The 17561-nt window shown below is 40.0% G+C and overlaps 1 protein-coding gene across 1 annotated transcript; it reads left to right on the top strand.

Moving 5' to 3' along the window:
• Window positions 1-3276: 3276 nt before the first annotated feature.
• LOC139571567 (metalloproteinase inhibitor 2-like) lies at window positions 3277-6958 on the top strand. The gene is made up of 5 exons (XM_071394562.1): window positions 3277-3548; window positions 4741-4811; window positions 5737-5839; window positions 6412-6536; window positions 6685-6958. The coding sequence occupies exons 1-5, from the start codon at window positions 3419-3421 to the stop codon at window positions 6832-6834; spliced, it is 579 nt and encodes a 192-aa protein (XP_071250663.1). The 5' UTR covers window positions 3277-3418; the 3' UTR covers window positions 6835-6958.
• Window positions 6959-17561: the final 10603 nt, after the last annotated feature.

The following is a 17561-nucleotide window of genomic DNA, read 5'->3' on the forward strand; positions in this document are numbered from 1 at the left end:
CTCCTGGCCCTATAGGGAGGATGAAAACCCTGTCAAACTGCAGCAACCTTTCTCATATGATTTATAATTTAAAACTGGAATAACAGGGGAGTTTCCCTTACACAGACACAGAGACAACTGTGATGAGACAATACAACTAACAGGACCAAGCTTGCTTTATGCAGTGTTGCATCATGAAGGTCCAGCGATAGAAATGGACTGTGTCCAAAATCCTTCAATTCTACCCCTGTGTATTCATACCACTTGACTTTTTCCACATTTTGTTATGTTACAGTCTAAATTCAAAATTGATTACATTTATGTTTTTTCTTCACCCATCTACACACAGTACCCCATAATGACAAAGTGAAAACATGTTTTTAGAAATCATTGCAAATTTATTGAAAATGAAATACAGAAATATCTTATTTACATAAGTATTCACACCCCTGAGTCAATACTTTGTAGAAGCAACTTTGGCAGCGATTACAGCTGTGAGTATCTCTGGTTAAGTCTCTAAGAGCTTTCCACACCTGGATTGTACATCATTTATTATTTTCAACATTTTTCAAGCTCTGTCAAATTTGTTGTTGATCATTGCTAGACCATTTTCAAGTTTTGTCATAGATTTTCTAGCAGATTTAAGTCATAGCTGTAACTCGGCCAATCAGGAACACGCACTTCTTGGTAAGAAACTCCAGTGTAGATTTGGCCTTGTGTTTTAGGCTACTTTCCTGCTGAAAGGTGAATTCACCTCCCAGTGTCAGGCGGAAAGCGGACTGGACCAGGTTTTTTTCTAGGATTTTTCCTGCGCATAGCTAAATTTGGTTTCTTTTTTTTATCCTCAGTCCTTAACGATTACAAGCATACCCACAACATAATGCAGTCACCACTATGCTTGAAAATATGTAGAGTGGTACTCAGTAATGTGTTGTATTGGATTTGCCCCAAACATAACACTTTGTATTCAGAACAAAAACTGAATGGCTTTTCCACATTTTTAGCAGTATTACTTTAGTTCTTTTTTGAAAACAGGATGCATGTTTTGGCATATTTTGATTCTGTACAGGCTTCCTTCTTTTCACTCTGTCAATTAGGTTAATATTGTGGAGTAACTACAATGTTGTTGACCCATCCTCAGTTTTCTCCTATCACAGCCATTAAACTCTGTTACTGTTTAAAAGTCACCACTGGCCTAATAGTGATTAAAGTCACCACTAGCCTAATAGTGAAATCCCTGAGCGGTTTTCTTCCTCTCTCAGTTAGGAAAGATGCCTGTATCTTTGTAGTGACTGGGTGTATTGATACACCACCCAAGTGTATTTAATAACTTCACCATGCTAAAAGGGAGATTCAATGTCTGCTTTTTCACCCATCTACCAATAGGTGCCCTTCTTTGCGATTCATTGGAATACCTCCCTGGTCTTTGTGGTTGAATCTGTCTTTGAAATTCACTGTTTGACTGTGGGGCCTTACAGATAATTGTATGTATGGAGTACAGAGATGAGGTAGTCATTCAAAAATCATGTTAAACACTATTATTGCACACAAAGTGAGTCCATGCAACTTATTATATGACTTGTTAAGCACATTTGTACTACTGAACTCAGGTTTGTTGGCTGCGCCCACTAATTGTCCACACCTGATCTTAATGAGTGCTTGTTTCCTTTGAAATGGGTGTGTTTGAATAGACTCATATTAACAGCTTTGTATGACTTAGCATGCTAGCTCCATCCTGGTGGCACAGTGGACTAATTCCATGGATAGAGAACAGAAGATTCCACAACAAAAAATGAATGCCTAAGCAAATTAATTTCCATGTGTCCTATCTGTGCTTAGAGTTGAAAACAGTCAACCCAAACTAAGCTAGCAGTGTTATTAAAAGTCTTATTTGAAACATGTTCTCAGAATGTTATTGAATTATCTTCAAATAACCTATCATTTCTGTTATCAGAACATTAAAAAAACTTCCCAGGAAAACGTTCAGGGAACCATAGTAAAACATTCTCAGAACCTCCCTGCAACCTAAAAATAAATGTTCCCGGAACAGGTGAAGTTCACACTTCAGCTCTCAGGATGTTTAAAAAACAATATGTTTTACCAGTCAGGAAACTGATGGCTTTGTTCCCAGAACAAATAGGAAAACAAAAACCTGTATTCCCACAACTTCCAAGGAACCAAATGTGCTAGCTGGGAGGCTTTCAAAAGGCCCTACAAACAAACAGATTATAATTTTGGTGTGCAATAGAATTGTGTCTTTGGAGCATTCAAATGTATGTTCCGTAGCAATTTTTCTTCACAATATGACGCAGATAGGCTCATTCTGTTCAAGACAACCCAGGCTATAACGCATGTCATCATTGTAACTGTGGATAAAAAAAAGAGATCATAAACATTGATACTGTAAATTACATGAGTTTTCAAATACAGAAATGTGTGTGGTTTGCTTGTATGACATCAAAGTGGTATTTATTATAATCCTTAATGTCGTATCTTTCATAACAGATCGACTCCTCTCAATTTAACGCATTTCCCTCACTCAGACAACAACAAATGTGCAAAAGTAGCCCAATTAGCGGGAGGGAAGGTGTTATCTTCTTGTCTCTTGTGGTGCTCAAGTTTATAACGGCTGTCAGTCAAAACCCCTACCAGTGCTGTGAAGCGGAGAACCTGAGCTCTTATGTCATGTATGGCATGTTACTGTCCTGCCAATTTAGGCGCTTATCAACAACAATCTGCCATTTTCATCTCATATATGGGATGACAGGGGCAAGTGAACTGAGCAGTTGGGCAAGTTGAGCCTGCTCTGAAATTTCCCCAGGTGTTTAATTTTTTTTTACTGAAAGCAACAAAACTTGAAGGAATTCCAGTAGGCTTAGCCAATGTTTTTATTGAACCTTTATTTAACTAGGTAAATTCTTATTTACAATGACGGCATACCCTTCCAAACCTTGACGCTGGGCCAATTGTGCGCCGCCCTATGGTACTCCCAATCACGGCCAGATTGTGATACAGCCTGGAATCAAACCAGGGTCTGTAGTGACGCCACTAGCACTGAGATGCATTGCCTTAGATCGCTGCACCACTCGGGAGCCCCCCAAAAACAAAAAAATGATATTTCAGTTTCATCCCCAATTTATGGCAGCCGGGCATGTTGAGCCTGTGGTTGAGCCATTAGTTAGAGGATTTTTTTAATGAATGGTTGCTGTTCTGGAGTAATAGAATGCTCAGCCTACCATAGGCCGGGTTCTGACTGGGGGAGGAGCTCACAGCCTGCAATAAATAGCGGATGTCTACGTTGAGGGGAAAGTATTTCCGAGAGTTAAACGTCGTCCTGGGAACAGTCTCGAAGGGAAATACGTTTTATTGTAATTTACGCCTCACACTTTCATTAGTCGGATCCTTTTGTGATATTTGGGTAACCATAATTCGTTTCCAAATGACGCGGTATGTAAGCAGTTGTTTCATTACTCTGTTCGTTCTGTTCCTTTGGCGGGTCGAAGACATCGCAGATGCTTGCAGATGCTCCCCTCCGCATCCTCAACAGGCTTTTTGCGATGCAGATATCGGTAAGGCGAATTTGGCGACATTTCACTTTTCAGCTTTTCTTCACATGTTGAAGCTATCAATACGCAGCATGGGAACATTTTATGTATTGTCTGTGGTCGTAGTATAAATAATTAGGACATGCTCATTAAGCCTGTTTACATCTTCTCACACTTATTTACAGAATTAAGTAAGCGACAGTAAGATGGGCTCTCAACCCTGTTCCTGGAGAGCTATGCTCCTGTAAATGTTAAATCAAACCCGTTTGTAACGAACCCGAGTCAGTTTATCAACCAGCTAATTATTAGAATCAGGTGCGGTAGATTAGTGTTGGCGTAAAACCTATAAGACGGCAGGTCTCCAGGAACAGGGTTGAGCCCTGCTTTGCTTTAGGCATAGTGTGCCTAGACATTGAGGTCTGTTTACAAAACATTAAGGACACCTGCTCTTTCCATGACATGGACTGGCCAGGAGTTAACTATGATCCCTTATTGATGTCACTTGTTCAAACCACTCCAATCAGAGTAGATGAAGGGGAGTAGACAGGTTAAAGAAGGCTGTTTAAGCCCTGAGACATGGCTTGTGTATGTGTGCCATTCAGAGGGTGAATGGGCAAGACCAAAGATTGAAGTGCTGTTAAATGGGGCATGGTAGTAGGTGCCAGGCGCACCGGTTTAAGTGAACTGCAACGCTGCTGGGTTTTTCACAACAGTTTCCTGTGTATCAAGAATGGCCCACCACCCAAAGGACATCCAGCCAACTTGACACAACTGTGGGAAGCATTGGAGTCCACATGGGCCGGCATAATTATGGAATACTTTCGACGCCTTGTCGAGTCCATGTGCCAATGACTTGAGGTTCTGTTCTATAGAATAATCTTATAGCAGCAGCTACTGTACCAGACACTCTGCCGCATCTTCCTACCTGAACCAATCATCTACAGAGGGCATGCTTAAACCAGGTGTGTCAAATTAAAAGCAGAAGACCAGCGCTAGGAATGTAGGACCAGGAGGGAAATGGACTAGTCATCTGTTTTGGTGTAAACCTAGCCAGAATGTTACACTGAGTCTTAACTTGTGCATAAACAGTCTGAAAAGACTGTACAATTTTGGGTCTGTAAAGCATTCTACACTGTTCTCTGATCCATATCACCCTTAAACCATCAGTGTGACAGATATAATTTCAATAATGTTAAACCTTTTCTCCCTCTTCTAGTGATCAGGGCGAAGGTGGTTGGCAAGAAAGCTTTGTCTAACGAGATCAAGTATGACATCCAACAGATCAAGGTATGATCAGCCTTTTTATTAAGTGGTTGTTCCTTCCTGCACTGAACATTGAAGCCCCCTGAACCCCAGTCTGACAGCTGGTCCCAGTTCTCTCCTTTCCCCTGGGCTCCATCCCTTCAGTGTTTGCAGATCTGGGTTGGCATAAACGGTGTAGTTGTGGAGCTTCCACCATATGAAAAGGAGCTTCTGTAGAAATGGCTCATTCCTCTTGCTGGAAAGCACATTATTCAGTTGACGGTCCTACCAGTCCTAGACTATGGTGACATCATCTATGACTGCAGCTGCCATTTCATCAAAGCTTTAAAATGCAGTTCATCATAATGCACTTTATTACTGGTGATGGGGGTTTGGTACTCATCACTGTATTCTCTACCAGGAAGTTGGCTGGCTCTTTGTCACATTGGTGGATAAATTGCCAGATTTTTATTTATAAAGCCCTTTTACTAAAACTCTCACTGTACCTAACATTATTACCCACCTTTAGATATTATAGTTACAGCCTGTCTCAGATCAGGGATGTTTAACTCTGGATATTCCATTGGTCTCTACTGAGTTGGACGAATCTGCCTGAAATATTTTTGCAGAACGATCTTCAAAATGTGACGTTTATTTGCCTTTAGGGCGACTCAGAATTGATTTTGACTGTTCTGCTTACATTTTGTGTGTGTTTCAAGAATAGATTTTGACTGTTCTGCTTACATTTTGTGTGTGTTTCTGAAATTCGGGGATCTGTAAAAAAAATTACACCCTGATAAAAAATGAAGGTTAGATTAAGCAATATTTTTTGATCTGCAAACATCAGGCTGAGGGAATAGGGAAGGAATTAGGAACGACTGACAGTGCCTGAGAGCTGCAGTTGGTTCGGTTCAAAACTGTATATGTAGATGTTTGACAGATCCTTTGTTCTCTCCTTGTGACTGGCTAGATGTTCAAAGGTCCTGACCGGGTTATCCACGCCGTCTTCACTACATCCTCTTCAGCCTCGTGCGGTGTGACCCTGGAAATCAACAAGGCTTATCTCTTCACGGGTGCGGTTCTCACTACGTTACCCAAGTTCATTGCTAGCGCCGGTTACACTGCTCAACCTGTGCTTGCAGCATCATGGCCTGTTCTAAACTATTGACTTCATCTTGTACAAGAAATCAAGTGCTTTAGAATAAATACTTTAAAAATAAATGTAACCTTTATTTAACTTGGTAAGTCAGTTAAACAAATTCTTGTTTGCAATGACGGCCAAACCCTGACGACGCTGGGCCAACTGACTCCCAATCACGTCCGGATGTGATACAGCCTGGCTCTTCAAGTTAAACTTTATAATACCTAATGTTATGAATTTAAATATTTAATGCTTATAAATGTTTACAACTAATGCATCACTTATTTATTATGATAAATTCTAGTGTTCCAGGCTGCATCGGTATGTCTTCCTGCTTCAGGGTAAAGTTACCCCCAGGGACAGATCTAGGATCTGTTTCCCCCTCCCCCATTTCTAATCTTAACCATTTGTGGGGGGAAAAAGAGGAAATGGATCCAAGATCAGCATCTGGGGTTAACTTTTACCCCACAGGTTGTTGACTCACTGTCTTCTCTCTGTCTTCAGGCAGGCTGAATACTGATGGCAGGATGCATTTAGTCATGTGTGACTTTATTCAGTATTGGGAGGACTTGAATGGCACACAAAAGAAGAGCTTGACTAAACGCTACCAAAGCGGCTGCGATTGCACGGTGTGTGACAAGAATTATAGTCAAGTTACTTTACACCACTTTTGTTAAATGTTTACTTTGTCACATTGGCTAAGCACAAGAGCTAGAGTATTGGGGTAATGATCAGTCAGTGATCTGGATCTTTCTCTCTCCCTGCTCTGATCTACAGATCATCCGCTGCTCTTCCCTCCCCTGTCCCGTCAGCGCCCCAGATGAGTGCCTTTGGACAGACTGGTTGTTGGCCGATGGCCAAAACGGACCCCAGGCCAAGTACTCTGCCTGTCTCAAGGGGAGTGATGGGTCCTGTTCCTGGAAGTAGTTCCTGGATATTGACGACCCCTAAACTCTACAGGCCTTCCACTCACTGCTCAGTGGCTAAATATGCCTGCAATTTAAAAGCTGGTCACTTCTTGTGCAATAAAAATAAACTACTCTCAAATATAGTGCTCCAAGTATTCATTTCTTGTGCCATTCATCTGTTTTTAAACTGGAACCAAAGGTGTTATTGAAAATCAAGTGTGATCTCAGTGTTGTGTTTCTGACTAGAACATTTTTCCTGAAATACCATCCTTAAAGCCTGGGACATGTTCAGCTGGGCACAATATTGTAGAATGAATGTTATATACATAGTCTTCCTTGACAAAGATATGCAGGTGTGGTCCCCTTCTGCACGTTGAATGCATTTTAATGAAATTGCTGAGAACACTCATACTTGCTGACCAAAAGATTGTGAGTTTTCAGAACATTTATCTTAAGTCGTCACTTTAAATTTGTACTTTAATATTGAACAATTTCTCAGACTCACTACCCACTTGGCAATGTTTTAATTTAACACATTTTGCATTAAAGTAAAATTAATTTTGGATTTAGAAGTTAAATCTTTTACCTAAATCCTTTATTTGATATCTAGACATTGAACTGACATCTGGGCCGAGTGGGTAGACTATCGATAACCGTTCAGAATATTTTTGAATATAACTAGGTGAGCCAGTTAAGAACAAATTCTTAATTACAGTGACTGCCTAACCCGGACAATGCTGGGCCAATTGTGCGCCACCCAATCGCGGCCGGTTGTGAATCAGCCTGGAATCGAACCAGGGTCTGTAGTGCTGCCTCTAGCACAGATGCAGTGCCTTCAGACCGCTGCGCCACTCGGGAGCCCCAATACATGCATATTCGTCTCCTTTTCAGCACCAATTGGTAATATGCAAATACTCAATTGTATATGTAAGGTTTGGAAAGTTTTTAAAAGTAAACTGGTTTAGACTATATTGGTGAAATAAAAATACTGTTCTGGATTGACCATGTCTAAAAGTAATGGACTATTGTTTCTCTTATTTGAGCTGTTCTTGCAATAATATGGCCTTGGTCTTTAACCAAATAGATATATCTTCTGTATACCACCCCTACCTTGTCACAACACAACTGATTGGCCCAAACACATTAAGAAGGAAAGAAATTACACAAATTAACTTTTAACAAGGCACACTTGTTAATTGAATTGCATTCCAGGCGACTACCTCATGGAGCTGGTTGAGAGAATGCCAAGAGTGTGCAAAGCTGTCATCAAGGCAAAGGGTTGCTACGTTGAAGAATCTCAAATATAAGATATATTTTTATTTGTTTAACACTTTTTTTGGTTACTACATGATTCCATATGTTATTTCATAGTTTTGATGTCTTCACTATTATTCTACAATGTAGAAAATAGTAAAAATAAAGAAAAACCCTTGAATGAGTAGGTGTTCTAAAACATTTGACTAGTAGTGTAGGCCATCTAAATATGTGAAAAGAGGGGCCTTGGGGAATAAACCCCTGCTTTACTGTACTGTGCTCTACTGTACCCTACTCTACTGTTCTCTACTCTACTGTACTGTGCTCTGCTGTACCCTACTCTACTGTTCTCTACTCTACTGTACTGTGCTCTACTGTACCCTACTCTACTGTTCTCTACTCTACTGTACTGTGCTCTACTGTACCCTACTCTACTGTTCTCTACTCTACTGTACTGTGCTCTGCTGTACCCTACGGTATTGTGCTCTAAGGCTGTACGTTTGTTTATGTGTAACTCTGTGTTATTGTTTTTGTCGCACTGCTTTGCTTTATCGCAGTTGTAAATGAGAACTTGTTCTCAACTGGCCTACCTGGTTAAATAAAGGTGAAATAAAAATAAAATAAGTAAGGCACTGTGCTGTAACGTTCTCTACTGTTCTCTACTGTACTCTACTGTACTGTGCTCTACTATACTGTACTCTACTATACTATACTGTACCCTACTCTACTGTATTGCACTCTATTGTACTGTACCCTACTCTACTGTACTGTACTGTACCCTACTGTACTGTACTCTACTATACTATACTGTACCCTACTCTACTGTGCTCTACTATACCCTACTCTACTGTTCTCTACTGTACTGTACTATACTGTGCTCTACTGTACTATACTGTACCCTATTCTACTGTTCTTTACAGTACTATACTGTACCCTAGTCTACTGTTCTCTAGTTGGGTGCTAGGGAATTCAGGTAAATATTTCAAATATGCAGTAAGTGTGTGAATAATATTCTGTGTATTCCTATCGGAAGACATGTGTGCAGAAAGTTTGGTAAAAATAGGATACAAATTAGTCATTTTTTTTAACACCAATTTTCACAACTTCTGCAGAATGACCCATATACTGTTAATATGTAATTAAAAAGTTAAAGGTCCATTAACAGTCTAGCCTATGTCATCACTATGTGTTAATTTCATGAAATTTGAATTAAAGAAGACAATGGTGTAAAGTAACTTTGTAAAAAATACTTTGAAGTACTACTTCAGTATACAGTATTTATACTATTACTCAAGTAGTATTTTACTTGGTTACTTCCATGTTGTATGAAGGTATCTTTACTTTTACTCAATGACAACTGGGTAGCCTACTTTATCTACCACTGGGCCTAGGTAGCCTAGCCAATTAAAGTTAATATAAACCAAAGTTGATCAAGTTCACATTTTCTCTTAACACAAATACATTGGTTCAGGCTATAAATACATAATGTTCCCACTTTGTTTCCCCTGGCCAGATGGGACAGGGCGTATAGAGGCCTACAGTTGATCAGACTGATACTGCAGGTCAGATCACTAATGTTTAGGTGTAGGCTGCTACAACATTTCTCTAAAGAGTTTTTGCTTGTGTCTTTCGGGAGTGAGTTATTTTCTGTTTGCTAAAATAATACCTTATGGAAGTGGAATGCGTGCTCTGCTTTCTATAGACGTGTGCCATGCCTGACCAGCGATTTCTGGGAATCTGATTGGACACAGAGGTGGCAGTGGCACCACAGGTCCCAGATTGTTGGGGCCATTTTTTGTCTCCTGATGGTAACCAGGTAACAGTTTGGAACCTAGTTGTAGCAGGGACCTTAATCTTGTGAAAATTGTCCCGTATGGATTGGGCAAAATAAAAATGTTTCTAACAGAAGAACTATAAAAAGGATATGCAAGACATGGTAGCAATTGGAAAGGAACACCAAAGGTGAGGACAAAACAGTTCACCTGACACAAGACTGAATCCAAACATTACACTGTTCAATTTATGTGCATTTTACATTTACTGTGCTATTTACAGCATTTGTCAATAACTACATCTGAAAATACTGTAAACATTCAGTAACATAAATAAGAATATTCATTCACAATTTGGATTAGCTGCAAGATAAGAAAAAACGATTACAAGGGTTTGAGTGAGAGGTCCAACTGGTGTCTCCAAGTGGCAACAGAACTCTCCAAACTGTAAAACGTTACTAAATAATTTCAATGCTCTATTATGACTCAAGGAAAGAGCCTTAAACTATCATGTGCTTTTTTGAGCGCTCTTAGCTTTGCCATTGAGGAACTGAATCAAGCACACTTGTAGTTTCCAATCCCAAAACATTCCATTATAAATCGCAATCTGGGTTAGGTGGGTGGGCATCATTTGAAAGGTATTCTATTGCCAACAAGGCAGTGTTAGCCCAGCTAGCACATAACGTTCTGAGAACAATTTGATTCTTAGAGCTTGGTGTGAGTGAGGTCGTCCTATGGTTATTTTGCATAAAATCTTCCCACAATGCAGGCCCATCATTAAGGGTGGCCCTTAAGTGTTCTCGTCCACCGTACCTTACTTCCTTGCCTGTCCAAATAAAATATTAAAATATTGATAATTTATTTGACAGAGATGCATGCAGATAGAAAGATGTATCTGATGTTGTCTGGACAAAAATAGTATGGCATGTCATACTATTTCTGGCCAGACAGCATCAGATACATGGGTCACATACAGTAAGACAGAGTGGCGCTGTTTTGCTCACACAGATGTTTTCTATGGTACGATAGATTCAGCAGAGAGGAAGAGAAGAAGTGAGAGGACACACTCTCGCAAAAAGATCTGTGCAGAATGAGCACAATGCGTTTCTATGGGCAGTATATGTAGACCTAAGCTTGTCGCATGCCTTCCTGACTTTGGAACGACTCCCATTGTTAGGGCGGAGACATGAGCATCTCGTCATTATAACAGATATCTGGTTTCAGTGCAGTTGCGAATTGGAAAGGAAAGTTGGTGGGTGCACAGAGCACTTGCTGGATTCCGCTAAAGTAAATGTATGTTTTGCCAAAATTATATAATTACACCTGTCTAAATAAAATAATTCAAAATACTTCACCAGAGACCATGACTTAACCATAGAGTATCATTAGCTTCTTAAAAAAAAAATATCTCTGCATTGTTTCAAATTACAAGTGCGTAGGCCATGCCTATTTTATTGGGAAGACCGAAATTGTGTTAGCACGCGTGGCAATAGAAATACTTGATTATTGATTTGTGGCTGTCAGTGAAAAGCAACTAAAATATGTGTTTTGAGTATAATTTAAAATATTGAGATGAAGAAGGGGAGGGGTGTGTGGCGAAGATATGGCGCGATTCAGTCCAGAATGCATGCACTCAGTTCTCCAGAATGTGCTCAGCTCTCCCAACAATTCTTGCACATTCATTGTTTCATTGTGTGAATTGTTTGCCCTTTGTTAATTTTGATAAATTCTCCACTACATATGTACCAGTAGGCCCAGTAATTGTACCGTTAATACCCATCGTTTGGTTACATAGATTTATGTTAATGCAGGTATTAATTACATTCATTTACCGTTCTCACACTCCGAGTGGAAACATTATTTGCAGAGTTCAACCTGCTACACTTTATTTCATAACAATCATTTACAAGTTTTGTCATTTTTTTCATTTACCTTCGTTTGGAGCTCTCCATGTGCGCAATGAGCATGTGTCTGGTTTCTCTGTCCAGATAATGTTGAGTGAGCGCGCACCTGAGCGTGCATAAAAGTAAGCCTAACTGACCTGCTGTGGGCAAATGTAGGAAAGTGCCCATTAGGGGATATCGGAATTCTGATTGTCTTAACTCACCACCTCCACCACTAATAAGCTGAGCTTCTCAGTATTTGTTTCTTCACCTCACACAGTAGACCTGAGTCAACGAAGTCTGTTTTAAAAAAAACATCCATTACAAATAATAATAGTTCCTCACAGTATTTGAAAAATCTTTCCAACACCCGATAATCACAAAGCCTCGATGTGAAAGAGCAAAATATCATGATCTGATTATCCCATATCTCCAGTGGAAACGAATTTTTAAAAAAGCTGTCTGTCCCGAGCTCACTGGTTCAGAATAGGTTTATTCTAGTTGATACAATGTTGACAGTTCACTAGGAACAGCTTCGGCCCAGACCCAGTTGATTGATTTGATAGCTTACAATGTTGCAGTTAACCAGCGATGGCTCAAGACAGATAGAAAGGGGGGCAGACAGGCAGAGAAGATAGATTAATGTGATTGAAAGAACCTGCATTTTCATCAGGATATTTTCTTCTGTTTTTATTTGTTGAGTTTAGGATTATGTATTTTACTTAGTTGAAGATGGAAGTTACTGTATAGGCCTTATTCTGCATTGGCCTATAGGCCATCTCTGAGGATCACGGTGTATCAATGTGTCCATATGGCAGAGGCTGGTACTCTTGCATTAGGTGAATTTTAATTCAGATTTTTATGATTAACCAAGTAAAAAACATTGAGAAAAACAAAAAGGTTATTATTGAAATGAAACTGTTCAACGGAATGCTGTTATAAAAATAATCAACTGGTCGGCAGATCGGTAGAAATAGTAGGATAAATTGTAAGCTCCCCAAAATTGAAACTGACGAGCGGCCTATGGTCTTTACTCTTACACCCATTAAAAATGTGTGCCTGCATATAGAAATCAAATGCCCTTCCAACTGATTCCTTCTAGCGCTGGCCCTGCCACAACTTTATGGGAATGGTGCAGGATACCCAGCTAGCACATAACGTTCTGAGAACCATATGTTTCTTAGGTGGGAATTTCAGCACTTCTGCATAACGTTTCCTACAGGTTTGCTCATGGTTCTATTTAAAGTAATGTTCTCCGATTGTTCAGGGAACATTAAGAAACAACGTTCTTCTGTGGGAATTGTAGTACTTCAACATAACATTTCCTACAGGTTTCCTCATGGTTCTATATAAAGTCATGTTCTCAGCACATTTAGAAAACTTTCTATAAAAACCACAAGAAAACATTGGTAACGCTCAAAGAACGTTCTAAGAATGTTATTTAAAAACATATACATTCTGTTCTCAGCGTCAACAAAACTTTATCTATCCTGTGTGTGTGTTCAGGTGTATTGCCCGCACCCACTAATTGTCCACACCTGATCCCCCTTTGAAATGGGGTCTGTTTGAATATACTAAAATGAACGGCTTTGTATGAGTTAAAAATACATGGAATGCTAGCTCCATCTTGGTGATGCAGTGGACTAATTCCATGGATAGAGAACAGAGCATGTGAGCGGAGCTGGAGCGTTCTCAAATCTGACTGAAGCGCAGAGCAAGTTGCCCAAAGGCTGGAGCATCGGCCTTCTCGCCGCCTACAATTTCGCTCCAGTACCACTCCAGTACCGCTCACTTCACGAGCTCAGTGCATGCCTGGCCCAGCATGCATTTGTAGGCTACTTGTGTGCTGCTTTAGCCCCTTGCTTTAGCTACTGTCATGGAGTTCACTAAATATTTTCATAAAGAAACACAAAGGTTTGAAATCAAGGTGACTTACAAAGATGAGGACCAAGAGCAAGAGAGGGAGTGTGGTGATGTAGTGTCCACAACTAAAGAAGAGAGGGAGTGTGGTGATGTAGTGTCCACAACTAAAGAAGAGAGGGAGTGTGGTGATGTAGTGTCCACAACTAAAGAAGAGAGGGAGTGAGGTGATGTAGTGTCCTTCAACTAAAGAAGAGAGGGAGTGTGGTGATGTAGTGTCCACAACTAAAGAAGAGAGGGAGTGTGGTGATGTAGTGTCCACTACTAAAGAAGAGAGGGAGTGTGGTGATGTAGTGTCCACAACTAAAGAAGAGAGGGAGTGTGGTGATGTAGTGTCCACAACTAAAGAAGAGAGGGAGTGTGGTGATGTAGTGTCCACAATTAAAGAAGAGAGGGAGTGTGGTGATGTAGTGTCCACAACTAAAGAAGAGAGGGAGTGTGGTGATGTAGTGTCCACAACTAAAGAAGAGAGGGAGTGTGGTGATGTAGTGTCCACAACTAAAGAAGAGAGGGAGTGTGGTGATGTAGTGTCCACAACTAAAGAAGAGAGGGAGTGCGGTGATGTAGTGTCCACAACTAAAGAATCATTGTGAAATCTGAAAAGACATCCCGAAAGCATGATGGTGTACTATGTGCACATTCTAACAGAAAGGAATGGGGAGCTAGCTAAGTGTGTCATTATAGCAAAGTATTTATAAACTAAAAATAAGATCTCTTAAAAGTTTTGTTAATTTTTGTTCTATTATCTTTACTATAGGCTATCACTGATTTTGGCCCAATAGACCTGACATGTTACCTCTTTCAAGGAGCTTTCCATTTTGATAGGGTTATTTTACCATAAAATCTTCAGGCCAACCTATAAAATAAAAGTTTAAAAAATCTGCATCCCTGCCCAGCCTGGCAAGAGTGGCCCAATAGGTGTTTAGCATCCTCAGTGGCTCTGCAAGGTCTGAGAGGATGTTCTCCACTGCTGGCCTGCTCTACAGGCACCATCACATGAGCCTGAAGCCACAGACTCTGGCCAAACTCGTGTTTCTAAAAGTGAATTCAAAGGCACTGAGCCTAATAAAGCATCTTTTGTTTAATTTGTATTTAATTCTAATAATTCCTGTCTGTCTCCTGACCTATTTAGAGTGTTTATATGCTGTTTAATATGACATGTGGCCTATTTGAAATGATGAGTGCTTCTTACAGTCACCTTTTCATGTTGTTTACTAAAATACTTTTCATTCAAATCATATGGTTTGGTGTCGATACTTCAAAACCAAATAATAGGTCCAGGTGGTCGTTCAAAATAAATGGGTTTTTGTGATTTTAATGAATGGAGCGAATTTGGAACTGCAGTTTTTTATCCTGTGAGGAGTGTTTTTTAGCACTCAATTCCACTCACATGCCCTGATAGAGAACAGAAGATGCCACATTGAAAAATAAATGTGTTTGTATGATTAATGCCCAAGCAAATTAATTTCCCTGTGTCCTTTCTGTGCTTGGTTCAACAGTTAACCCAAACTAAGCTAGCAGTGATTTTAAAAATCGGATGGAAACATGTTCTCAGAATGTTCATTATTACCTTCAAATAACCTAACATTTGCGTTCTCAGAACGTTAATAAAACCTCCCAGGGCAAATGTTCTCAGAACCTCCCTGCAACCTAAAAAAATCGAATTCCCAGAACAGGTGAAATGTTCACTAACGTTCTCAGACCGTAAAAATGTTTTTTTATTATAAAAAAAAAAAAGTAACGTCAGGAAACATATGGTTTCGTTTCCAGAACCAATGGGAAACCAAAAACTTACATTCCCACAACTTCCAAGGAACCAAATGTGCTAGCTGGGAGGCTTTCAAAGGGCACTTCAGACAAACAGATTGCAATTTTGGTGCGCATAGAATGGAGTCTTGAGTACATTCAAGTGCGTGTTCCATGGCAAATCTTCTGTTCAGGACAACCCAGGGCATAATGCATGTCACCCTAGTAACTGTGGATTAAACATAGAGCTCATGAACGTTGACACTGTAAATGACATGAGTTTTCAAATATGGAAATGTGAAGTGCACATTCGGATTCAAGGTGTGTGGTTTGCTTGTATGACATCAAAGCGGTATTTATTATGATCCTCAAGGTCTCATCTTCCAGAACACATCGACTCCTCTCGATTTAAAGCGTTTCCCTCACTCATACAATATGAATGAAAAAGGAAACCGCACACTGCTCTTGATAGTATCACTGATCTTTAATAAGCTTACGTATCGGCCTCACGGCCTTCGTCAGAGCTTTTGTGATTAAAAATAAATTAGCACCCTTATGTAGACCTAGCCCCACCCACATCCGTTCCACGCATAGAAAGGTGTTGGAATCGAAGGAAAAACAAACAAGTGCTACCAAATATAACAATATGCATTTCATAAATATTCGAATAAAGTGTTTAAATAAGACGTATTAAACACGTCTGTAAAACCGCAATGAGGACATAGCAAGTTTACATTAATCAGTGGGTACATCGTACGACAAACATCAGAGTAATCTTAAATAGGGACATAATTCATGTTCAAATTCACCACATAACATACATAGGCATTTCACCATTAAGTCCTTTAGGAAATCATGTCTGGAGGGTGAAAATCCCAAAACATTCTCTTTTACTCAGAGTGTTATTAATATCACCTCCCCTGTCTGATATCTTAACTTTCTCTATGCCACAAAATCTAAAAGCTAGAAATGTCATGCTTTAGGTCATTAAAATGTACTGCGACTGGATAATCCCTGTCGTTTCTCCTGATTGAACATTTATGTTCACTAATTCTCTGTTTGAGAGAACGAGAGGTTTTACCGACATAGCAGAGCCCACATGGGCATTTAATAATGTAAATAACATGGGTGGTGGAACACGTAATAATGTCATTTATTTGGAACCGTTTTCCTGTGTGTGGGTGGCAGAAATATTCACACTTCATCATATTGTTGCACTGTGCGCATCCTCTGCATTTATAGCTACCATTTGGAAGAGGGTGTAAAAGAGCCCGGCTGATTTTCTTTTGTGGCTGGCAGTTGGCATGAACCAATTTATAGCGTAAATTGCGACCTCTCCTATACACAATAGGTGGTGGATTTTTAAATTCAGCCGGAAAACCTGGGTCCGATGATAAAATATGCCAGTGTTTCTTGATCACATCTCCCACTTTTCGCGAGTTCAAAGTATATGTGGTTGTGAACATTACGGAGTGTACTTTAGCTTTAGCGGGTCTTTTTTGTAGCAGTTCATCTCGTGCCTCTTCTTAGAAACCGAATGTGCATCTCCGCTGCTTTTTCTAGATAATGCTCTGTGGAGGGGCATGTACGGTGCAGTCTGAAATACTGGCTTCTAGGAAGTCCTATTTTTAATGGCTCAGGATGGAAGCTGTCCCCCTGTAATATAGTATTTCTGTCCGTTTCTTTTCTATACAGAGTTGTAAACAGGGTTCCATTTGATTTCTCAATCCACACTTCGAGGTAACGAACACGTTGAGTGTCACATTCAATAGTGAATTTGAGATTGGGGTCAATGTCATTGAGTAGTGCCATACTATCTGACAGCTCTTTTTCCGTTCCTTCCCATATGCAAAAAATGTCGTCAATATATCGATACCACTTCAGGACTTTATTCAAAAATTGATTCTCGTTTTCATTATTAACAAAACGTATTAATTATTAACATAAAAAGACCCACATAGAGGTTAGCATAGCTTGGAGCGAATGTGGAGCCCATCGATGTTCCATTCGTTTGGAGGTAGTATTCATCACCAAACCTCACTCATACAATAACAAATGTGCAAAAGTAGCCCAATTAGCGGGGGATGGGGCATCTTCTTGTTGTGCACGGTGCTCAGGAGCATGCTAGTTTTCTGTTCTACCTGATAATGAATTGCATCCACCTGGTGTCC

This window comes from Salvelinus alpinus, chromosome 1, assembly GCF_045679555.1.
Source record: "Salvelinus alpinus chromosome 1, SLU_Salpinus.1, whole genome shotgun sequence".
NCBI classification, from domain to species: Eukaryota; Metazoa; Chordata; class Actinopteri; order Salmoniformes; family Salmonidae; genus Salvelinus; species Salvelinus alpinus.

Coding starts and splice junctions, on each gene's coding strand:
- LOC139571567 (XM_071394562.1), top strand. CDS start 3,419: ATGACGCGGTATGTAAGCAGTTGTTTCATTACTCTGTTCGTTCTGTTC. Junction 3,549..4,740: donor TTTTTGCGATGCAGATATCG/GTAAGGCGAATT, acceptor TCCCTCTTCTAG/TGATCAGGGCGAAGGTGGTT. Junction 4,812..5,736: donor ATGACATCCAACAGATCAAG/GTATGATCAGCC, acceptor GTGACTGGCTAG/ATGTTCAAAGGTCCTGACCG.